The 25,787-nt window shown below is 36.9% G+C and overlaps 1 protein-coding gene across 7 annotated transcripts in view; it reads left to right on the top strand.

Moving 5' to 3' along the window:
• Nucleotides 1–25,787, top strand: part of STAU2 (staufen double-stranded RNA binding protein 2) — a 434,298-nt gene that overhangs the window by 32,979 nt on the left and 375,532 nt on the right. For 6 of the 7 annotated variants that reach the window (XM_069100127.1, XM_069100123.1, XM_069100126.1 and 3 more), the window contains exons 2-4: nt 1,736–1,941; nt 3,079–3,209; nt 24,242–24,401. In XM_069100127.1, the coding sequence (XP_068956228.1) occupies nt 1,758–1,941; nt 3,079–3,209; nt 24,242–24,401 (475 nt within the window). In that variant the 5' untranslated portion in view covers nt 1,736–1,757. Of the gene's footprint in view, nt 1–1,735; nt 1,942–3,078; nt 3,210–24,241; nt 24,402–25,787 lie in introns of those variants that run through there. The other variant, XM_069100129.1, reaches the window with a different exon arrangement.

The following is a 25,787-nucleotide window of genomic DNA, read 5'->3' as shown; positions in this document are numbered from 1 at the left end:
TTAGCCTAGGGGCAGGGAAGATCTTTAAAATTTACATTCTTATTACACCTGCCTACATGACCTTCTTTCTGTTCCTCATATATGTCTCTTTATCTCTTCTCTCTTTCCCTTTGTATTGGCTGTTCCCCATTCCTAGGACATGCTCCCTCTTTACCTCTCCCTCATGGAATTTCTCTTTTTTCAAAACTCGGTTGCAAAACCACCTTCTACATCAGAGATTCTTAACTTTTTTTGTGTGTCATGTACCCCTTTAGTGTTATGGTGAAGCCAACCCTTCTCAGAATGTTTTTCAATTCATAAAATAAAATCAATTGTATTTCTTTTTTTTTTTTTGCATGATATTATTTATTCCAACTTTAGGATTTTAAAGTTGAAGAAACTGAGGTCCAATTAGGTGAAATAATTTGTCAGGTCACATAGTAAGTTACTGAAAGAACTGGATTTGATCCCATATGTCTTGAACCCCAGCCCATTGTTCTTTGCACCAAATCATGCTGGAGTTTCCCACTTACTTATTATTTCTATAAAGCCTCTAGACATCTTATTTTTTTTTTTTGACCTTTTTTCTTTTTAAGCAATTGGGGTTAAGTAACTTGCTCAAGGTTACACGGCCAGTTATTTCTGGGTGTGGTGCTAAGCATTGGAGCCCAGATTCGATCCCAGGTCATCCTGACTCTGGGGCTGGTGCTCTTGCTCGACATCTTATTTTTTAAAAAGATATAAAGGTAGGAGAAGCAAAGAATACAAATAAGTGTCTTGTTTGAGAAGTCTTACAGATTTTACACTGTTTTAAAAAATCAATTATATTTCAATATAGTTATCACAATGTGGAATAAAGCAAAAGTAAAAACCCAGTTTACAGAACTCAGGTTAAAAAAACCTCTGTGCTACACTGACATGATTTTAGAATTTCTCAATGATAATTTTTAATTGATGCAATGGCTACTAATACTTCAGTGTTAAGGTTTCCTTTGACTACACTATTCTAAATTTGTAAGCAAAGACATTCTCTTGGGTAGACATATTTAAAGAAACCATTAAGCAAAGCCTTTTTAAACATTTATTTTTGTAATATAAATAATTATTCCCTAATTTATCTGTTTTGTAAGTATAGATTTTTGTTTTCAAACTTTATTAAAATGTGAAATGCCTCTATGTCTTGCATACACTCTGTTGCACTCCCCACCTAAAACCAGAACTTTGTTCCAAAACCAAAATACCCAAGTAGATTAGTGCTGTTTCTCAAAAGTAGATAGTCATTAAAAAAATAAAAAAAGAAGAAAATGTATTTTTGTTTTTAAGAGAGAAAGAAAATGACTTTTAGATAGCATTTGTCCTTGTCATATTTTCAAATGCTGTTATATCTTTTTGTATAAAAGGTAAATATTTAGCATAGAAGAATTGTGAATTGTGAATAAACAATAGTTCTAGGAATGCAATTATGATATGATGATGTAAGATTGGGGAATCTTCTGATAAATTTTATTTTTTTTCCTTTTAAAATCTGTTTTACTTTAATTGTGGATATTCAAGTAACTTAAACTATCTGTTCTAGTCAACCATTTAATTTACATTGTAATTCTGTAATGACTAGCCATTTTGTCTTTGATGACTGCTGCAGTAGGTGTGCAAGCATCAAATTTTGTTTCTAGCATTGAATCACTTTATATTTTGCTTATCTCACTGATTTTATGAAATAAAAGGATAACTTACCAAATATTTGTTTTTATTGCAGTGATAGACGGTGGAAAATTAAAATGCAGACTTCAGTAAACTTCGCTGAATCTACCCTCTCTTCTACGGTGCTATCCCCATCATTAACATCTCCAAGTTCTCTGGGTCTGCAAAGCACTATGAATGGTTCAATTCCAGAATTAGCTGTCAGTTGTAATAGTCATATCATTGGTCTATTGGATTCTGCTCCTTCAAAGAACTTACCTGGTAAGGTTGTAATTTTCTGATAAATGGTTCATTATTGTGATTTTGGTCAATTCATTACATTAAGTCATTTGGGTCTGGAAAAGAATGATTCTACAGGCTATAGAAAAATAATTGCTAAGTTTAGCCTAACTGCAGAAAGTTTTAAAATGACTAATGTGCTTAAATAAAGCCATTTTGTTCCTTTTTACATATTGTTCTCTATCTATTCTATTTCCCAAAAAGAGGAGTTTAACTGAGTAGTAAGCCAAGTTATATTTTTCATTTTTTATAAATTTTTTGTATCAGCTGGCAGTGATTAATGCTGCTGCTTTTTTTTTTTACCCTAATGAATACACTGGTTTAATATCATGGATAAAAAACAAATTAAGAAGTTCTTAATATGTTATAAATTTATATAGATGATGACAGGAAAATTCAGAATAAGCTATATTAACAGGGTGTAGAAAATGAAAAAGTTCTCAACATGTTAGGAAAAATTGAAAGTAAATGGAAGAGACAAAAAAAGTAGAAGTTAATAATAGAACAAATAGGGAAGTAGAAGTGTGACGTGTTATGGGCCAAGAACCAAGAAAGGCTTTAGGAGACCTTGTCCTGGTCCTCCCTCTGTGCTAACTTGTATAAAATGGAAATCACTTCACTCCTAGTGGGGCCTTGTTGGATTAGACTGTGAAACCTCTTTTATACCGCACAGTCTCTGATTCAGAATTATGTTAAGAAGCTAATGAGGAAATAAATATTTTATTAAACTTCTACTTAGAAGTTAAATTATTTAACCTATGAACCAACAAGTTTTTTTCTTCAGTTAATGTAATTTTAAATTATGTTACAGATTTTATAAATATGCTGCTGTGCATAGCATTATTAGTTATTGAAGTGAGGGAAAAATTTTTTCTTTTTATTTGATAGTTATTTTGTGAGTGATAAATTACTTCTGTTGCATGTAATGGAAAGGGTAAAAAAAGATTTTCACAGTTACATAAATTTTGCTCAGTATTTTTATACAGGTGTATGGTTTTAGTTAGATTAGTAATCTACAAAATGTTTTCTAAAAATACATTTTTCATTTATTGCAAAAGTTTTATGAAGTTGTGAAGAAGGTATTTCTCCACCAAAACTTTACAGATTCTTTATTTACAGCTTCTCTCCAAGATAACATGGCAAACCCCAAAGAGAAAACTCCAATGTGTCTGGTAAATGAGTTAGCCCGTTTCAATAGAGTTCAACCCCAGTATAAGCTTCTGAATGAAAGAGGGCCTGCTCATGCCAAGGTAAGGTTATGATTTTAGGTTGTGAGCTATACCTTAAGTTCTGAACAGGTGGTTTTATGGTCTGGCAGGCTAAATAAATCTAACTTATAGTCTTAGATTTGTCTTTTTCCCTTTTTTGACTTTTTTTTTAATTGGGAAGGTCTAGAAGCATGGGGACTGAAGTCATTGTTTCTTTGTTGAGGTCAGTAATACATAATTAAAGGTAGAATGAATTGAAACAGATTTTCCTTCCTTAATTCCTACCCATCATGCTAATTTTTTTTGTTCCTAATACCGAGATCTAAACTAGATCTGGGCTCTTGAGCCCAGATATATTGATGAGACAAACTGTCTGTATTCCAGAAACTATCTGAAATTGAGTATTTCCTTTAGCAATTGGAATTATCAGCCTTATCCAGTGTGATTTTTATTTCTAAAATTAATTGATTCATATTATTTTGCATATGTTAGTATTGAAATCAAATGATATATTATTATCTATTTGTTCATTTTTAATATTTATTTTTCCAAGGAAACATCTTAGAACATAGAAGTTATTCTTACAGTAAATCCCCATACTTGTGTCTTATATTGCACTTAAAAAAATCTTAGTACCTTGGTGAAACTACAAATTGAAAAAAATACAAATGATAAATTATATTAATTACGTGTTATTTTTTGAGGTCAATCATTTGTTCTTGGAAATTTGGGATTATGATGGCATAGTTACACTTTAGGATTAGCCCTGAAATCAACAATTTTCTAGGAGGTGATTATGAAGATTATGGATTTCTATCCTCCTTAGTCTCCTTTCTTCTTGTGTTTTAGTCTTTTGTTATTTAATTGACCATTAGCACTACTTTCTAAATGTGACTCAGGTAAAGGAAAAGAATTAAACTAAAATTTGTCATTTGTAAACTTACTATCAGTTGCTTAAAGAGATTTAATGAATGAGAAGATGAAATATGTGAAGGATTTTATTTATATCCACTCTCTCCCCATTTAGTAATCGCATCTATAGGTAAGGAAAAATGCTAATGAGTAAACATCAATGGAAAAAGAGGCTAACACGTCTTTACACTATGATGATTTAAATTCTGGTATTGCCACTTACTAGCATTACTGGCTTCTCTGACTCTACTTTTTTTCCTCTGTAATTCAAGGAGATTGATGATAATTTCTGAGTCTCCTTTTACCTTTATTAGTTCATGGCTCTTTAAAGGGAAATCATTTTTACAAAAAAATCTGATCAGATTTGCAATGTTATGTGTCCTCTTAAGTGGATTTAAAAACAAATTAATAAACAATAAATATGTTATTTACAGCTCATATGTTTTTCTAGCAGTTTATTCATTATTTGCTATGGTGTTTAGCTACCATGGCCAATAGAATTTAAAGAAAAATATTATTTTTGATAACTTAATTTTTGCCCTTTGGGATTTTAAGTCTTAGATGTAGTAAATCTTGAGTATGCTTTTCAGTGTTTCTTGGCCCATCTGTTGTAGGTTAAAGTTGAAAACTTACCTTTTTTTCTTCCATTTTAATATTCTACAGTATACCCCCAAAAAAGAACATTTTTGTATCAAAAACAGAAGAGGAAAAATGATTGTATATGAGTTTTATATATTGCTGGCTTTTTAAAAAAAACCTAGCAAATTCCATGTTACTTTCAAAGCTGTCCTGCTTTTCTTTGTTTTACCTCCTTCTGTTCTCATCTGTGTATTCTTTTAAATAGTTCAATTAGCTTCTTTTCCTCCTTTTATGTTTTTATGGGGTGGGGCGCTAAAGGGACAGTCCTATTACTGGGCCCATTTTCCTTGCTAGTGCTTGGGTGATTGGGAGAAGGGTTGTACCTGTGACAGTGAAAGGGAAGTTCAAAATATGGGAGGGTTTGGAAAAAGAATGATATAAAATGATCCTTCAGAGAATGCTAAGAGAAAAATGATTAGACAGGAGAACTAGGAGAGAACAGTGTAACAAAAACCTGGTGTGGAGAAGATAGCTAGGAGGAAGGGTTGGTCAGCAGTATCCTATGGCACTGAGAGATCAAGAAGGATGAGGGCTAAGAAAAGGTGATTGAGCTTAGCAATTTTGAAATTTCATGAATTTGGAGAGGGCAGTTTGATTTGAGCGGGATTGTCAAATTTCAAGGAGTTGAGTATATCACAAAGGATGTGAGGAAATGGAGGTAACGAGTATAGGTGGCTTTTCCTGGAAGTTTGTCTATAAAAGGGAGGAGACATATAGAACAATACAGTAAGGGAATTTGGGGTCAATTCAAAGTGTTTTTTAAGGTTGGAGGAGACCAAAGAGGAGGCCAGGCACTTTAAAGAAAGTTTTAGGGGACCATCCTGGCCTCCAGATTCACTTTGAACAAAATCCTTGTCTCTAGCTAGACATTGCTTACAGCAGAGGTTTCAAATACACTGGTGCGTTTGACCTACAGCACTCTGGAGTGCAGCAGAACTGGATTAAAATGTAATTGGGAAATATTTAACAAAATACAGTAAAATATAAATAAGATTATGTTTTAAAATAAGTTAATATGCAAACTTCAGGGATCCTTATGTACATTTTAGTGGGCTTTTTCCTCCCCCTTCCACACTGCCCCTTTCTACTTGAGTTTGACATCTTTGCCATAGAGTTTCAGGGAGACAGAAAACCTGGAAGAGGTCTCATAAGCAGCGGTAGGCATTAATATGCATGTTTTGGGCACAGTGTGTTCCATGAGATTTATAGCTCTTCAGCTGAATGTCTGTGAAGGGTAAGGGCTAGAATATTAGCCAATTCATGAATTAGGTTTCTGTTTGTTCTTTTGTTTAAGATAATTATTTGCTTATGTCAGACTTTATTGCTTTATTAAAAATGGAAAATATATGAATATTGACTGAGCCTTATTCCCTGTTCTTGACTTAAGCAAAAAAGAAGGATTCATTTAAAGGATTATATGATTAGCTTTGATAATAAAAGTATAAAATAAGCTTAATTAATGAATTTACTAATTGTCCTTCACTGCATTTTCGATTAGCCAATGTTTTGTTACATGGTTATTGGACCATGTGGCAAGATGTTTTGTGGCCTTGGAGGAGGTAGTGCAAAATTGTTACAGTTTCTTGTATATACACAGTCCTTTGATGGAAAATAATTCCCTAATGATGGAAAATATGTATTGAATACTTATTTATCTTAAATTATTCACCCCAAACTTTTCTTGACATTAAACATATTAAGGCAACTTCTTATTTGTAAATTTACCATAATGTAAAGCCACACATGAGAAGCTTTCCAGAGGACTACTGCTGTGAACAGCTTCAAGATTCTGATTACATAGTATAGCGAGCTCTCTATTTATTCAACAACAAATCAGAGCAAAACATTCACAATATAAAAAGTACAGCATTCACAGTGACATAATAACTTATCACTAAGGTGGCCACATAGTTTTCACCAAAGTGGTCACATAGTTTTAAACAAAGTACAATCATTTAGTAAGTCCTTAATTCAATCATCCTTAAAGAGGTTTGCCTCCTTAATGGGCATTTCAAAGTACGAAAGTCAAAGTCCTCCGCCCATGGGGTAAAATTAAGTTATAATTTCATCAGTCACTACTCAGTACCCTCTTAAGGGGTAGTGGAAAGTACAAAAGGCCATCCACCCCTAGGTCACAAGTAAGTTACAATTTCATCATTCACTACTCAGACAATTTCATCAGTCACTCTTCAGTACCCATGGAGAGGTCTTTTCATCTTGACTCAAGGCAAGCTTTCAGCTTCTATGATTCTTCTTCCATGGTCCTACCTCCTGCCCTAATCTAACCAACTGCCACCTGAGTTCAAAGGCAGACAGCTCTCAGCTCCTTGTCCAGCTCTCTGTGCAGTTCCTGCTCCGCATTAGAGCTCACAGTGTCCAGTCCACCTCAAGTCCTTCACAGTTTCTGTTCCTGGGAAGAGAAAACTTAACAGAGCAACAATAATATCTACACACATCAAGCTTAGCAGAATTACAACAATATTCACACACATGGTTAGCACTATCATCTTAATTAACTTTCTGCCTGTGAAATCAACATAGACCCAAAACAGACAAAGTACCAACACCACAGTCATACTTCTTTGGCAGCTCTGGCTGGCTCTCAGAAGTCTTTGGCAGCTCTGGCTGGTTCTCAGAAGCTCTCAGCAGGAGTTTGGCTGGATCTTGGAAGAAGCTTCACCACCACAAGTTTTGTTCTCAAAATCAAAATTACTTTCTCCAGCTCCATTCTCAAAGTCAAAATCACTTTATTCACCCTCCACATGGCTTGCTCCAAGAAATTCTGTCTCAGTTCTCAATTCTCATCTCTCTTCTCAGTTTTTCACAATTCTCAGTTCAGTCTTCCGTCCAGCAGAAGTAACCCAGCCTCCAGATGCTCGCTGAGAGAAATTCTCTCTCTCTCTGGCAGCAGCTGCTCTGCCTCCACCATGCTTACCCCAAGAAATCCTGACTCTCACAGCTGGAGCTTTTCCTTATATACAGTATTAGTTTCTCCCTGTTCAGCCCCTTCCTGTTACATCAGCAACAGGGATTCATACCTTCTGTTTCTTTAACAGAGGCTTGATATAATTAACTAAGTGCTAAGTACCTGTTAGCTTGGCAATACAAAGGGATCTTCAAATTTCATTACTATTACACATCAGTAGACAGGGATCATGTAATTAGCAAAATGAAGAATATTTTCTCTAGTCCCCAATAACTCTCAAGACCCCCAAAAAGGAATTATGGGCCAAAATTTCAATTACAACTGTTCCCACAGGGTAAGAAAACAAGGAAGATTACTCAACAAGGTCACAGACTTATGAATTAATAGTGGATAATACTTCCTAGAGTGCTAACTCAGCACTTCACCTCTCCCTTTCTCTCTTAAACATAGACTGGGCACACAAACCAAGCCACAGGCTTGTTCTTTAGGACCTGCTCAAGGAATTTGCTTCTGTTGTAGCCTTTGCTAGCACACTGTGTCACTGCTCTTAATCTCAGCATCCTGTTGCAACAGCAGAAGACCTAAACTCTATTCATGAGGTGAAGGATGAGGTATGGAGAGGGGAAACTGTGTACTGCCTGAGGTTTTTCCTACGTTAGGGAATCCCAAGGTGACAGAAACTCTGCCTACTCTACATGCCCCTGAGCTGCAGAAAAGGTAGACAATGACTCAGTTCATGCAGAGAACCAAAGACCAGAGATAACTGGGTTGGGAAGGAAAGGTGGCATAGTTGCACCAGGCCTTAATGAAAGAGTACTGACATCCAGCTGGGGCCTGTCCCATCCCTTCAGAAGTTACCTGAGACAGGGACTAAGACTAATGAAAAGTAAGTTCATCAGCATGGGAAGAGGTTTAGATAACCTTGAGGTTCAAACCCAGGGGTAAACCCACTATTAAAAAGGGAGGAATTAGTGAGTAACAGACAAATATAAGGCAAAAAAGGCTAAAACCACCATAGATCTTGGAAGGAAGAAAATTAAATTAAAAACCTAGAGCATAATCAACTAAATCAACAGAGAAGATACAACGATTAGAAGGGAAGATGAGCAAGAACATATCTAAAAGGTTACAAACATGTCTAAATAAATATTCCATAGAAAGAATAGTCAACCAGTACCCAATGAAAAATAGAACCCTGTAGATTTCCAGGAGAGCAATGTAACTTCAGCAAGGTGTTCCCAGATGACTCAAAGAGAGAAATCAGAATCTTGAGAGAAGTTAGATGGGAACAAATGGCAGACTTTATGGCCTGCACAGCAGGAATAATTAGTAGAAAAAAAACTTGACTTCATAGTGGCTAGTTGCTCCAGAGAAGTGAAAGGAAGGACAATTGTCCTTCTATCTGGAAAAAGAGAAACAAAAAAACAACTTTGAAAGAAGATAAGATGTCTATATAAGCAAAACACATTGATCTTGAAGACAGGTTGCACAGAGACATTTAATGATAATGTCTCCCAAAAGAACATGAAAAAAAACCCAAACCCAAAACTCTGTATACTCTGTACAAGAAGTAAATAGAAGAAACTGTCTAGAACTTCTAAATACATAAAACAAAGCACCAATTTAAAGAATCTATCTGTAGGAAAATAGTTTTCAATTAATAAGCATTTACTTTTTCTCCCTCCCACCCTCTCCCAATTTAAAATAAAAAAAACACGTTTGTAATAAACATGCATAGTTAAGCAAAACAAATTCCCGAATTGTTCATGTACAAAAATTTATGTCTCATTCTGTATTGTGAACCCATCTCTCAAGAAGGTAGGTGACTTAGATCGTCATCAGTCTCCTGGAATCACGGTTGGCTCTTGCATTGATCAAAGATCTTAAATATTTTAATGCTTTTCTTTAAAATGTTGTTTTTGTATAAATTATGTTTGTGTATACACACACACTTATATATAAAATATACACATACACACATACACGTATATGTGTCTACACACATATGTCTTATTCTGTACTCTTGAGTCTCTCACCTCTCTGTCAGGAGGTGGATAGCATTTTTCATAACAAAGTCCTTTGGAAATGTGGTTGGCCATTATTCTGATCAAAGTCCCTAAGTCTTTCAAGGCTGTTTACTTTTATAATATTGTTTTTGTGTAAATTGTTCTCCTGATTCTGTTCACTTTACTCTGTCAGTTCATACAAGTCTTGCCAGTTTTCTCTGAAACCATTCCCTTCATTATTTCATAGCAAAATAGTATGCTATAACATTTATATATAACATAACTTGTTCAGCCATTCACCAGTTGACAGGCAGCTTCTTTTCCAATTCTTTGATACTGGGGTACATTCTTAGAGTTTGTTGTGCTTAGAATTAATCCCTCACTTAATCTACCCTCCCTCTGCTTCTATCTGTTCCCTTCTCCTCTTTCCCTCCTATTTCCTTAGTGAAATGTATTTTTGTACTGAACTCTGTGTGTATGTTTTGTTTGTATATATATCTTCTTTCCTCCTTTGACCACTTTAGAGTGAAGTTCAAGTGTCAGCCACTCCTCTCCTCTTCCTCTTTATTTGCTTAGACTTCTACTTGAGTACCCCAATTATGTGTGATAATTTTCCTTAAGCTTCATTGCTCTCCTCCTCTCCCCCCAAGGGTATTCATCATCTTCTCCCTTTCCATTCATCTTTTAAGATCATCAAGACATAACAGAGCTACTTCTAGGCCTTCTGTTTAAATAGATTTCCTCTATGACACCTGATGATGATAGGATTTAGAGGAGACACACATCATTTCTCCATATTTAAACATAAAAATATATCCTTGTTTAGGCCCTTATGATTGTTTATTCCTGTTTACATTTTTGTGTTTCTCTTAGCTCCTCTGTTTGAACTTCAAAGTTTCTTTGTAGCTCTGGTCTTTTCATCAGGAATTCTTGAACATACTATATTTCATTAAAAGTTCATTTTTCTCCCCCCACCCCTCCCTTTAGGATTATACTAAAAATTTTAGGGTAAATTATTCTTGGCTGTAAGCCTACATCTTTTGCCTTCTGAAATATTATGTCCTAAGCTCTCCACTTCTTTATACTGGTACGTACTATGTGTGAGTCTGACTTTGTCTCCTTGGTACTTGAATTCTTTCTTTCTGACTGCTTGCCATATTTTTTATTTGACCTGAAAGCTCTGAATTTGGGGCAAAATGTTCCTGGGAGTTTTCATTTTGGGGTTTCTTTCAGGAGGTGACCAGTGGATTCTTTGTGTTTCTATTTTGTCCTCTTGTTCTAAAAGGTCTGGGTAGTTTTCTTTAAATATTTCTTGAAATATGATGTTTAGTCTCCTTTTTTTGGTCATGGCTTTCAGGTAGCATAGAGATTCTTAAATTTTCTTGTTCTCTAATGGCTTTCCAGCTCAGTTGTTTTTGGTATGAGATACCTTATATATTTTATTTTATTTTTTCAGTCTTTGACTTAAAAAAAATATTTCCTGTTTTGTCACAGAATCATTGACTTCTATTTCAGTTATTCTGATTTTCACTGAGTTTATTGCTTCAGCAAGGCTTTGTATGTTTTGTGCCAAGCTTTTACTTTCCTTTCCAATGATTTCTTCCATAGCTCTCATTTCATTTCTAGCTCTCCTTTCATTTTTTCCTATGACATTCCCATTTCATTGACAAAATATTTTTTAACTTTTTTTAAATTAAGTTTTATGTGTATTTTTAGTTTACATCATTCATTTCCACAAGATTTTGAGGTACAAATTTTCTCATTGTCTTTCCCCTACCCACCACCCCTAAACAGTGATCCCACTGTGTACCCCCCTCCCCCAATCTGCTCTCTCCTATATCCTCTCCCATTCCCCCTCCAACTTTCCAGTAGAGCAAGATGGACCTCTGTGCCCCAGTGCCTGTATATCTTATTTCCCAGTTGCATGTAAAAAGAAATAATAATAATTTTTTTTAAACATTTGATTTTAAAGTTTTGAATTCCAGATTCTTTCCCTTCCTCTCTTGTCACCCACCCTTACTGGGAAGATAAGCCATTCAATATAGGTTGTACATATGTAGCTGCTTGAAACATTTCCATAATGGATATATTGTGAAAGACTGAATATATTTCCCTCCATCCTATCCTGCCCCCCATTTGTTCTATTCTCTACTTTGACCCTGTCCCTTTTCAAAAGTGTATGCTTCTGGGGGGGGGGGGGGGGACGGAGTCAAGATGATGGAGTAGAAACAGGACTTCCTCAGGGCTCCTGCTTCCACCTTATCCAATTCATGTAAAAGGTGATTCTGAACAGACTTTGGAGCTACACAACACACAAAATGACACATAGAAGCTAACCTCCCATTGAAGACAGCCTGGCAGGCTGGCAGGAAGTGGCCAGCACAGCATGTTGGGAGCTGAGCCCAACCCCACGTGAGCCTGAGGTTTTAGCCTTAGGGTGGCCACAACCAGTTGCTGCTGGAGGGACTTCAGATCACCAGCAGCTGTGGCAGTTTCCAGAATTATCAACCCATAGATGCTAAGGACAAAGTGAGAGGTCAGTGCAGTGTGGACTTTGGGAAGAGGGAATTCGGGAGTACAGTCAGGCCTTTATACCCTGGAGGGAGAAGTGGCTGAGGCGCTATGGCTGTGCAGCCACTGACACATGGCAGCTTCAGAGCTCCTGGTCTGCAGATTGTAGGGGCCCAAGAAACCATTTTGAGGGGTAATAGCTCTTGTTTTAACCTGCTTGTATCTAGATTGTGGTCTAGGGTGGAGGTCCTGAGGTGTGTGACCAGTTTGCCAGAGCGTGTGGAGGCTTCAGAGAAGGCACCCAACTAATAGCTCCAGCAGCTGAGAAAACACCAGTGATTTGGAACTAAGCTCCCCACTCTGGTAGCAGAGTTCTACTGTGGCAAAAAGCTCAAAGGTCAAGTAATTGAGTGGCAGCATGAGCAAATGAGGGAAGCAAGGCAAGCACAGCAGTCTGCCTCTGGATTCCTTTTTTGGGGACAAAAAAGGATCAGGCATGGAACAGGAGGAAGACAACAAAGTCAGAACTCCTACACCAGAAGCTTCCAAGAAAAGAATAAGCTGCTTACAGGCCATAGAGGAGCTTAAGAAGGATTTTGAAAACCAAATAAGAGAAGTGGAGGAAAAATTGGGAAGAGAAATGAGAATGATGCAAGAAAATTATAAAATGAGAGTCAACAACTTTTTTTTTTTTTTAAAGCAATCAGGGTTAAGTAACTTGCTCAAGGTTACATGGCCAGTTATTATTTCTGGGTGTGGTGCTGAGTATCTGAACCCGGATTTGATCCAGGTCATCCCGACACTGGAGCCGGTGCTCTTACTTGCTGAGCCACCTGGCCGCCCCTAAGCAATTGGGGTTAAGTAACTTGCTCAAGGTTACACGGCCAGGTGTTTCTGGGTGGGTGCTAAGTGTCTGAGCCCAGGATTCGATCTCCAGGTCTTCTCAACACTGGAGCCGGTGCTCTTACTCGCTGTGCTACCTGGCCGCCCCGAGTCAACAACTTCTGACTGAAGAAAATAACACCTTAAAAAATAGATTAACTCAAATGGCAAAAGAGGCTCAAAAAGCCAAAGAAGAATGCCTACCAAATTTGCCAGATGGAAAAAGAATCTCAAAAGCTCACTGAAGAGAATCATTCCTTCAGAATTAGATTAGAGCAAATGGAAGCTAGTGACTTTATGAGAAATCAAGATACTATTAAACAAATTCAAACAGATGAAAAAAATAGAAGGCAATGTGAAATATCTCATTGGAAAAACCACTGACCTGGAAAATAGATCCAGGAGAGATCATTTTAAAATTATTGAACTACCTGAAAGCCATGATCAAAAAAAAGAACCTAGAAATCATTCTTCAAGAAATTCTCAAGGAAAATTTCCCCGATGTTTTAGAGCCAGAGGGCAAAATAGAAGTTGAAAGAATCCACCGATCACCTCCTGAAAAAGATCCCAAAAAGAAAACTCCTAGGAATATTATAGCCAGGTTCTGGAGTTCTCAGATTAAGGAGAAAATATTCCAAGCAGCCAGGAAGAAACAATTTGAATATTGTTGAAACACAATCAGGATAACACAGGATCAGGCAGTTTCTACATTGAGGGATTGAAGGGCTTGGAATATGATATTCCAGAGGTCAAAGGAGCTGGGATTAAAACCAAGAATCACCTACCTAGCAAAACTGAGTATCATGTTTCAGGGGAAAATATGTTCATTCAATGGGAAAGAGGACTTTCAAGCATTCTTGATGAAAAAACCAGAGTTGAATAGAAAATTTGACATTCAAATACAAGAAGCAAGAGAAGCATGAAAAGGTAAACAGGGAAGAGAAATCATAAGGAACATATCAAAGTTGAAGTACTTACATCCTACATGGAAAAACGATAATTGTAACTTATGAAACTTTTCTCAGTATGAGAATAGTTGAAGGGAATAGAAATGTATGTAAATGTCTATATATGTATATATATATAGACACATGCATACATACATATATATGTCTATATAGGAGGGTATATGGGCATATGAATACATATGTGGGTATATGTATATATGTGTACAGGTATACATAGACAGAGGGTACAGGACCAGTTGAATAGGATAGGATGATACTTAAAAGGTGAAATTAAGAGATAAGAGAGGAATATAATGAGAGGAGATGGGGAGAGATAGAATGGGGTAAATTATCTCATATAGAAGAGGCAAGGGAAAACTGTTACAATGGAGGGGAAGAACAGGAAGGCAAAAGGGAATGAATCAACCTTATTCTCAATGAATTTGGCTTAGGGAGGGAATGACATACACACTAAACAGGGTAACTCACCCTATAGGAGAGTAGAGGGGAAGGGGATGAGAGAGGGGATGATGGAAGGGAGGGCAGGCTGGGGGTAGGGGAGTTGGAAGCACCCACTTTTGAAAAGAGACAGGATGAAAGTAGAGAATAGAACAAGTGGGGGGTGGGATAGGATGGAGGGAAATATAGTCAGTCTTTCACAATATATACACTATGGAAATGTTTGCATAACTACACATGTACAACCTATATTGAATTGCTTATCTTCCCAGTAAGGGTGCGTGATGAGGGAGGTAGGGAAAGAATCTGGAACTCAAAGGTTTAAAATCAAATGTTTAAAAAATATATTATTATTATTATTTTACATGTAACTGGGAAACAAGATATATAGGCACTGGGGCATAGAGATTCACTGTGCCCTACTGGAAAGTAAGAGAGGGGATGGAGGAAGATATGGGAGAGAGCAGATTGGGGGAGGGGATATTCAGTGGGATCGCTGTTTTGGGTTGGTGGGTAGGGGAAAAATGGGGAGAAAATTTGTAACTCAAAATCTTGTGGAAATGAATGATGTAAACTAAAAAAGAATACTATTAAAAAAGTGTGTACTTCTAACTCCCTTCCCCCCCCCTCCAGCCTGCCCTCCCCTTCATCATTTCCCCTCTCATCCCCTTCCCCCTACTGTTCTGCAGGGTGAGATACCCTATTTGGTGTGTATGTCATTCCCTACCTAAGCCAAATTCAGTCAGAATAAGGTTGACCCATTCCCTTTTGCCTTCCTGTTCTTTCCCTCTATTGTAACAGTTTTCCCTTGCCTCTTCTATATGAGATAATTTACCCCATTTGGTCTCTCCCCATCTCCTCTCATATTCCTTTCTTAACCTCTCAATTTTGCCTTTTAAGTATCATCCCTTCGTATACAATTGGTCCTGTACCCTCTGTCTATGTATGCCTGTACACATATATACATATACCCACATATGTATTCATATGCCCATATACCCTCCTATATAGACATATATATATATATATATATGTATATACATTTCTATTCCCTTCAACTATTCTCATACTGAAAAAAGTTTCATAAGTTACAATTATTGTTTTTCCATGTAGGAATGTAAATAGTTCTACATTGATAAGTTCCTTATGATTTCTCTTCCCTGTTTACCTTCTCATGCTTCTCTTGCTTCTTGTATCTGAATGTCAATTTTTTTATTCAACTCTGGTTTTTTCATCCAGAATGCTTGAAAGTCCTCTATTTCATTGAATGACCATATTTTCCCCTGAAACATGATACTCAATTTTTCTGGGTAGGTGATTCTTTAACCTCCGGAATATCATATTCCAAGCCCTTCAGTCCCTCATTGTGGAAGCTCCCAGATCCTGTGTTATCCTGATTGTGTTTCCACAATATTCAAATTGTTTCTTTCTGGCTGCTTGGAATATTTTCTCCTTGATCTGGGAATTTTGGAACCTGGTTATAATATTCCTAGGAGTTTTCTTTTTGGGATCTTTTTCAAGCGGTGATCAGTGGATTCTTTTAACCTCTATTTTGCCCTCTGGCTCTAAGACATCAGGGCAATTTTCTTTGAGAATTTCTTGAAGAATGATTTCTAGATTATTTTTTTGATCATGGTTTTCAGGTAGTCCAATAATTTTAAAATGATCTCTCCTGGATCTATTTTCCAGGTCAGCGTTTTTTTCAATGAGGTATTTCACATTGCCTTCTATTTTTTCATTTGTTTGAATTTGTTTAATAGTATCTTGATTTCTCATAAAGTCACTAGCTTTCATTTGCTCCAATCTAATTCTGAAGGAATGATTTTCTTCAGTGAACTTTTGAGATTCTTTTTCCATTTGGAAATTTGGTAGGCATTCTTCTTTGGCTTTTTGAGCCTCTTTTGCCATTTGAGCTAATCTATTTTTTAAGGTGTTATTTTCTTCAGTCAGGTTGTTGACTCTCTTTTTATGATTTTCTTGCATCATTCTCATTTCTCTTCCCAATTTTTCCTCCACTTCTCTTATTTGGTTTTAAAAATCCTTCTTAATTTCCTCTATGGCCTGTAATCAGTTCATATTTTTCTTGGAAGCTTTTGGTGCAGGAGTTCTGACTGTTCCATGCTTTGATCCTTTTTCTCCTCAAAAAAGGAATCCAAGGTTTGACTGTTGTGCTTGCTTTCCTTCCTTCGCTTGCTCATGTTGCCACTCAGTTTCTTGACTTTTGAACTTTTTCCTACAGTAGAACTCTGCTTCCAGAGAGGAGAGCTTTGTCCCAAATCACTGGGGTTTTTTCAGCTGCTGGAGCTATTAGTTGGTTCCCCTCTCTGAAGCCTCCATATGCTCTGGCTCACTGGTCACACACCCCAGGACCTCCACCCTAGACAGCAATCTAGATACAAGCAGGTTAAAGCAAGAGCTATTACCCCTCAAAATGGTTCCTTGGGCCCCCTACAGTCTGCAGGCCAGGAGCTCTGAAGGCGCCATGTGGTGGCAGCTGCTGCAACTCAGCTTCTTCTCCCTCTGTGGGCAGAGGCTGGACCGCACTCCTGGACCCTCTGTTCCCAAAGTCTACACTGAACTCTCACTTTGTCTTTGTCATTTATGGGTTGATAATTCTGGCAACCACCACAGCTGCTGGTGATCAATACTCTCTCGAAGTCTATTCCAGGATTGGGGCCACCCTGAGGCTTAAACCATGGGCTCATGGAGGGCTGGGCTTTGCTCCCAGTGAGCTGTGATGGACCCTTCCTGTCTGCCTGCTGGGCTGCTTTCAGTGGGAGGTTTGTTTCTCTCTGTCACTTTGTGGGTTCTGTAGCTCTAAAGTTTGTTTAGAATCATTTTTTTATATGTATTTGAGGTGGTTATGGGGGGGAGCGCAAGGAGTTTTCCTGCTTCTATGCCACCATCTTGGTTCTGCCCATTTTTTTAACTCTTGCTTCATTTTTTTCAATTTATTTATTTTTAATTTTCAACATTTACTTACATAAGTTTTAAATTTTCTTCCCATTGCTCCCTTTCTTCTCCTTCCCCAAGAGCAATCTCATATGGGCTCTACACATGCATTCCTATTAAACACTTTTTCACATTAGTCTTGTTCCATAGAAGAATTATAATGAATGCAAGAAATCATGAGAAAGAAAAAAAAAGCAAAATAAAATAAACAAAAAAGAAAATAGTCTGTTTCACTCTGTACTCTGACTCCATAGTTCTTTCTCTGGATGTTGATGGCATTTTCCATCATGAGTCCTTTGGAATTATTTTAGGTCCTTGCATTGCTGAGAAGGGCTACATCTATCAAAACCAGTCATTACATGCTATGGCTGTTTCTGGGAACAATGTTCTCCTGGTTCTGCTTACTTCACTCAGCATCATATAAGTCTTTCCAGTATTTTCTGAAGTCTGCCTGTTCATCATTTCTTATAGCACAATAGTATTCCATTACATTCATATACCACAACTTGTTCAGCCATTCCCCAGTTGCTGGGCAACCTCTCAATTTCTAGTTCTTGGTTACCACAAAAAAGAGCTGCTATAAGTATTTTTGTACATGTGGGTCATTTTCCCATTTTTATGATCTCTTTGGGATACAACCGGAAAAGTGGTATTGCTGGGTCAAAAGCACATTATTAAAGCCCTTTGGGCAAAGATCCGGATTGCTTTCCAGAATGATCAACTTTCCAACGATCAACTTCACAACTCCACCAACAATGAATTATTGTTCCTGTTTGCCCACATTTTCTCCAGTATTTATCCTTTTTCTGTTTTGTCATGTTAGCAAATCTGATAGGTATGTTGTGTTATCTCAGAGTTGTTTTGATTTGCATTTCTCTAATTAATAGTGATGTAGAGAATTTTTTCATATGATTATAGATAGCTTTAATTTCTTCCTCGTAAAATTGTCTATTCATATCCTTTGACCATTTCTCAATTGGGGAATGACTTGTATTCTCATAAATTTGACTCAGTTTTTTATATATTTTAGAAATGAGGCTTTTATCAGGGATACTAATTACAAAAATTCTTTCTCAGTTTTCTGCTTCCCTACTAATCTTGGTTGCATTGGCTTTGTGCAGAAACTTTTTAATTTAATGAAATCAAAATGATCTGTTTTGCATTTCATAATGTTCTCTATCTCTTGTTTGGTCCTAAATTCCTCCATTCTCCATAAATCTGAGAGACAGACTATTCCTTGCTCCCCTAATTTGTTTATAGTATCAGCCTTTATACCCAAATCATGTATCCATTTGGACTTTATTTTGGTATATGTTGTCAGACATTGGTGTATTCCCAGTTTCTGCCATACTATTTTCTAGTTTTCCTAGCAGTTTCTGTCAAATAGTGAGTTCTTATTTCAGAAGCTAAGGTTTTTGGGTTTATCAAACAATAGATTACTATAATAATTGACTGTTGTGTCTTGTGTACCTAACCTATTCCATTGTTCTACCCCTCTATTTCTTTTTTTTTTTTTTTAAGCAATCGGGGTTAAGTAACTTGCTCAAGGTTACACGGCCAGTTATTTCTGGGTGTGGTGCTGAGTGTCTGAGCCCGGGATTCGATCTCCAGGTCGTCCCAACACTGGAGCCGGTGCTCTTACTCGCTGAGCCAGCTGGCCGCCCCTAAGCAATTGGGGTTAAGTAACTTGCTCAAGGTTACACGGACAGGTGTTTCTGGGTGGGTGCTAAGCGTCTGAGCCCGGGATTCGATCCCCAGGTCTTCTCAACACTGGAGCCGGTGCTCTTACTTGCTGTGCTACCTGGCTGCCCCTACCCCTCTATTTCTTAGCCAGTACCAAGTGGTTTTGATGACTGCTGCTTTATGACACAGTTTGAAATCTGGTATGGCTAGGCTGCCTTTCTTAGCTTTTTCTTTTCATTAATTCCCTTGATCTTGCTTCAGTCTTTTTCTAGGCATTCTATTTAAATTTATACTCAAGCTGCATTTTTCTGGGAGGTTTTGCCTATAGATAATTTTGAGCCATTTTCTTCTTTTGCTGCTGTTAGTCTTTAGCATCCTTGTCTTTTTCTTTTTTTTTTTTTGCTTTTTGGAGGGCAATTGGGGTTAAGTGACTTGCCCAAGGTCACACAGACAGTTTTTGTGTTAAGTGTCTGAGGTAGGATTTGAACTCAGGTCCTCCTGACTCCAGGGCCAGTGCTCTATTCACTGCTCCACCTAGCCGCCCTTATCCTTGTCAGCATAATAGCTCTTTTATGGTGTGTTTTCTCTTTGCTTATTCTTCCAGCCTACTTTCTCACTTTGGATTTTGTTAGTGTCAGCAGGTATAGGAAGTGTAAAGAAATAGATGCCCAGATAATAGTACTACAAGCATGAAAGGGAAACTTTACTGTGACATAGATATTCCTGAGAGGGGGCAGTGTGGGCCAGTGGTCTGAGTACAAGACAGGGCTAAGAACTTTAGACCTCGCTAGAGTGGTTAGACTGGACTGTTTGCTTTACATAATTTTGTGAAAATGCAGTATGGCTTTGGGTAACTTAAAATCTCAGTTTCCTTGTTTGTAAAATGAGACTCATGATATCTACTCTATTAGGACATAATAAATAGTGATTCATTCAGGTACTAAATATTATGTTACTAGAGGTGAGCTCCCCATGTAAACATGCCAGTTGACTTTTAGTAGTATGTATTTTCAGTAATTGCCTGAACAAGATTAGTGTGCCTCAATCTGGAATTTGTCTGTAAGCCAGCAAAATATTTTTTTAGACCTATCACATGATTATTGTAAAGATTATTCTCAAGCAACATGGTTTTCTTTTATATGTATTTCCATTGAAGCTTAAAATAAGGGTAGATGGAGAAGTCAATAGTAGTAATTCACTTTTATGACATTGTAAGGGTCTAACATAATACAGTGTAATACATATTAAGGCTCTTATTACATGCGGAGCACTGGGTTAGACACTAGAGGAGATGCAAGGTTCAGCTAAGAATACAGACTGTGCCTCCTTGGAACTTTGTCCAGTACAGGAGTTTATAATATAGATTAGGGATTCTTTACCTTTTTTTTTTTTTTGGTGTCATGAATCCCTCTGACAGTTTGGTGACTCCTAAGGACCCTTCTCAGAGTATTTTTAAATACATAGAATTATGAAGGAAACTAATTATTGAAATACAATGATGAAAACATTAGGTTCCAGACAACTGACAAAAGAGGGTTGAAAATATGTACATGTAACATACAAGAAGACACACATACATGCTCTTCCTGATCTTAAACTATATTATTAAGTGGGAGTCATCTTGTCAGTTGTCAATGTATAAATATATATGAGGTCAAGTATTTCAATATATTGATAGTATTTACTGATTTTTAAAATCTTTTTACTCTTCTTTCTTTTAAAAATATTCCTCATTGTGTGAGATAGCTCTCAGACCAGCAGGACCGTGTTGGAACTACCACATTAAATTTCATATATACTTAAAAAAAATCAAGCTGTATATAATAGAAATTCATGGCTTTGTAGACAGTTCTCTTTTTTTTGTTCTTCTTTGTGTATGGTAATATATAGATGCTAGCTAGCTCTTGTATGTGGAAATGCCCATGCTTGTCGATTTCATAATTAAAAAAAATTATGATCAGGTCAAGGACCCAGTAAGGTTTGTGTCAACCCCTACCAGCTCCTCTCTATCCCCAAGATGTAGTTGTTCTGAATTTTTTTTTAAAGGGTGAAGAAAAGACTTCAAATTATAGACTGGTGAGACTGACTGCTTTCAAATACTAAAATATTCAAATTGATCTATGGCCTACTTGATGTATCCCTGCTGGCAGTTTGCCCCTTTGATCATTTCCTCTATCCCTAAATCCCACTGTCTTCTTACATATAAGCTGATTTCCCTACTGCCAACAAATATACCCAGATTTCTTCCATCCTTAAAAAACCTTGGCATGATCCTACTGTCCCCTCAAGATATTATTTGATATCTCTCCTCCTATTCAAAACAGAGTCCTAGAAAAAGCTATTTGCTTCTCTGGTTTTTATGCCCACCAGTGAATGGAAACTACTCTCTGCAAAGTCACTAATAATTTTATTGCTATATCCAATGGCCACTTCTTAGTCCTCATCTTTCTTTCTTTCTTTTTTTTTTTTTTTGCCTTTTTTTTGGAGGGGCAGTTGTGGTTAAGTGACTTGCCCAAAGTCACATGGCTAGTTAAGTGTTAAGTGTCTGAGGCCGAATTTGAACTCTGGTCCTCCTGACTCCAGGGCCGGTGCTCTGTTCACTGCGCCACGTAGCTGCCCCCAGTCCTCATCTTTCTTGATATTTTTTTCAGCATTCAACACTGTTTATAAGCCCCCTTTTTTGATACTTTCTCCTTTGTGGATTTTCCTGCTTTGTCACTATTTATTTTCTCCCTTTTTGTGTGATTGTTCTTGGTCTCTTGAAGAGTAATCATTCTTATCCTGACTCCTGTGCTACGGTGCATCCTGAGGCTCTGTCCTGACAGGGACTGGTCTGATTTGGGCTGGTAATCCTGTTCAAGTTCAGTGTTAGAATGGAATGATGTATTCATAGGTCATTCACCAGTTAACAGAAGGAGGTTTACTGAGCCGTAGCATAGAAAAGATGCTGAAGCAAGGATGTTTAGTTCTTAGGTTGGGTAGATGTGACTCCCCTTGTTTTTATATGGAAATGTGTCTGGTTATCTGGGTAATATATAATCATTTGCATTTTGGGACTTCTGTGGAGTTTAAAGTGGGGGGGTCTTTTTTATGCTTTTAGGTGACCAGAAAGGCAAGTCAGTTGGTCAAAGGCTACCAGAAAGTTGAGTCTAGGGAAGTGCAGCCTGAACCATGTACCCCCTGGGCCAGTCAAATCCCTAATAAAAGTTTGTTGCCTTTTATTAAAAAACTTGCCTAAACCAAGTTGTAAGGAGAGAGGTAACCCATGTAGATAATTGGTCCTATTACATCCTCCTTCTTGGGTTTTCATGACATTGATCTTTCATGGTTATCTTTCCTTTTTTTTTTTTTTTTGAGGGAGGAAGGCAAGGCAATTGGGGTTAAGTGACTTGCCCAAGTAAGTGTTAAGTGTCTGAGGTCAGGTTTGAACTCAGGTCCTCCTGACTCCAGGGATGGTGTGCTATTCACAACTTAGTTGCCCCTCTTTCTCTCTTTCTGGCTGATCATTATTGTTCTCCTTTGCAGGTTCATCATCCATGTTCTGTTCTCTGATTCCTGATGCCATGGCTCTGTCATGGGCCTTCTCTTCTCTCTCTTTCCATTCTCTCTATACTGCATATATATATATATATATATATGCAGTATAGGCCTCATCTGTTACACAGATTAAACTCTCTAATTTTGAACTGTTGCCTACTTGTTTTTGATGATTATTGTTTTCTAGTATAGTTTTAGATTTAGTATTACTAGGTCTTCCTGTCTATTTAAAAAAAATTTCTCTTGAGATGCTTCACTTTGTTTTCATAGGAGAAGGCATTTTGCTATACCAAACAAAAAGGCTTTTTTATGATTTCCAAATAATAAGTTCAATGGGATCTTGTGTTCTTTGGATCTTTTGGTCGATTTTGATGGTCTGCTGTAAAATATCACTTATAAGAGCCTATCCCTTTAATTCTGTATTAAGTATGTATCCAGTGAGTGGATGGATATTTCTCAAAAAATTTCTTCATAGGTATGGAAATAGGCATATGACTTAGTCATTACTGATGGGTCTCTTGTACACTTCTTTTTGGTATTGGTATGGCCTGAGGGATTTTTTTTTTTTTTTACAATTTTGCTATGTTTTCCTCTTTCAGATGTCTTGAGACTTGGTTCTTCAATGTTCTCAAAACTGTGTTGTCTCTAGCAGAGACCCCCTCCATGCATCCTTCATCTAGTATAGCTGTTTTCTTCTTTGCCATTTCCATTTCCTGTATAAACAAGTTCAAGATGGTGATATTAAGCATCCAAATATAGTGACTCTACTGTCCTTGATGGTGAAAAGTATTTATAATAAGGATATTTGCAAAGCCTCTCTGTCCTTTGTCAGTTTTCTGTCCTCTTTCCATTTTCATCTTTATATCCTTCTGACCTCTCCTCTTAGAGCTTGTGATAGAAAAGAGGAAGAAATTTAGGTCTTCTCTGATATGTGCCCCAGATTTTTAGGAGAACAGATTTACTTTGCCATGTGTATTTCTATATATGCCTTAGTGAAGATAATTTGAATGATATTAAAAAGATGTTTCTGTTTTGTTACAAAGTCATATTCTTTTTTAAATTTATTTTTCCTCAACTATACATTAAGGGACCTTATCCATCCTAGCCTCTACTGATAACAGTAGAAGACAGAATTTGGTGTATATCACTTAGAGTTACTGTAGTGGATTGGAGTTCTAGAACCTTCTTCTTTTGAAGGATACTTCAGTTATGTGACCTAAATGAAGGAAGTTTGCTTAATTTCTTTGGACTTCTCTGCTTTTTAGGATCGTAGACTTAGGGTTGGGAGTAATCTTAGTGGTCATTGAGTCAAACCCTCTTATTTTAGAGAAGAAGAATCTGAAGCCCAGAGAGGTTAGGGGACTTGCCCAGGGTCACACAGCTATTAAGTATCTGAGGCAGGATTAAAACCCAGGTTTTCTTGTCTCCAAGTCTGGCACTCTATCTACTATACTCTATTCCTTATTTATATAATCTGTCAAGTTGAACTAGATAATCTTTGCAGTCCCTGCTAATGCTCAAATTCTGTGATTCCATGTATTTTTTTTTTCAGACAGGTAACATTTCATACATATTTGCTTACTGGAAAGTGTTAATTAATGTTTTAAATTTTTTTTGAAGATGTTCTCAGTACAACTGACTCTTGGAGAACAGACCTGGCAGTCTGAAGGGAGCAGTATAAAGAAAGCTCAACACGCTGCTGCCAACAAAGCCTTGAGGGAAACTACCCTTCCCAAACCAACTCCTCGTCCTCCAAAAAACAATATCAATAGTAATCCAGGTAATCAAATGTAGAATTGTTTCCTTTTCTTATGTTATGTTTGTGCCCTTTCCTCGTGTGCTTTTGGAAAAAAAGAAGAGCTTTGGTTGCATTGTAACAGACTAGTTCTATAATCAATAAGCATTTTTAGAATGATAAACTGGCAAACAACTGAATTATATCAGTAAAAGGCAAAAGCTTACTGGTGGATATACTGAGATGTAACACAGTTCCTTTAGCAATGTGCTACATTTATCTCTCTAGGGTTTTGTTTTAAGAGTTAGCAAGAACCAGCATATTCTCACACTGCCATTCACTTATTAATTTACTAGTTTACCCATCTCTATTCTAGGCATCATTTGGATTTGAAAGAAGACACAATTTCTGACCTCAAGGAGTTTGCAATTTATTTAATCTTTCATATACACAGAGGCTCGTTAATTTAAATCACGTAAATGCTTATTCCCTTCCATAATTTGTCGTAAGTGTGTTAGGTAAAGGATATTGAATGGCTTACCTGCTCAGTTTTTCTGAGTCTTTTCTTTCATTTCCAAAACTCTGGTGTTCCCTGATCTATTTTTCCCCATTCTGAGCCCCTGTCTATATAGTTTATATTCTTCTGTCTTATATAGAAACAGTGAGTATGTTTGACTCTTCTGTCTTCAGCTTATTCTTATATCAGAAGTGAACAATGAACTTCATTTTTCACACTTATAATCAGAATGACATTCATACTAATTTTGCAGATGATGAGAAATTAACTACCCCCAGAGCAAATAGGAAACATTTTGTTTCTGTTAATTTCTTTAATGTTTCTGGATTATAATCATCATTTATACTGACCATTTGTTGAATCTTTACTTCTGTTATGCAGTGTTCTGGGTACTTGGGGTACAAAGAAATATAAGATGTAGTCCTGTCCACAAATTAAAATCTAGTTATTTGGGAAGCTAAGACATAAACAAAATAGGTAAATAAAAATGTAATGTATTTAAATACTAAATGAAATGGTGTAACAGCAATAAGTGCTATAGGGATTTCAAGGGGAGAGTAATCACTAAGGACTGGTACAGCTGGGTTAGGCTTAATGGAGAAATTAGGACTTAATCTAAGTTTTGATAAATGGGTAGGATTTAGACAAATGGAGAGGAAGGGAGGTAGGAGAAAAACTCATGAGCAAAGTTGAGAGGCCTGGGAAGTAAGTATGTGATATACTTGGAGAACAGTGAGTAGTTTGCTTGGCTCAGGCAGAGGGTTTCTGTGGTGATTGATTCCTGTTGGAGTCTCTGGCATCCTTCAAAGCATAGCTCAGGTCCTGCCTCCTGGGGGAGGCCTTTCTTAATTCCCCCAATTCTTCCTCTTGAAATTACTTTGTATTTTTAAATTTATGTTCATGTTTTATCTCTC

This window comes from Petaurus breviceps, unplaced genomic scaffold (assembly GCF_028583685.1).
Source record: "Petaurus breviceps papuanus isolate PSGF00001 unplaced genomic scaffold, PetGlider_PUasm1.0 38, whole genome shotgun sequence".
Classification (NCBI taxonomy): Eukaryota; Metazoa; Chordata; class Mammalia; order Diprotodontia; family Petauridae; genus Petaurus; species Petaurus breviceps.
Note: the sequence above shows the minus strand (reverse complement) of the source record. Positions and strands in the feature narration are given on the sequence as shown.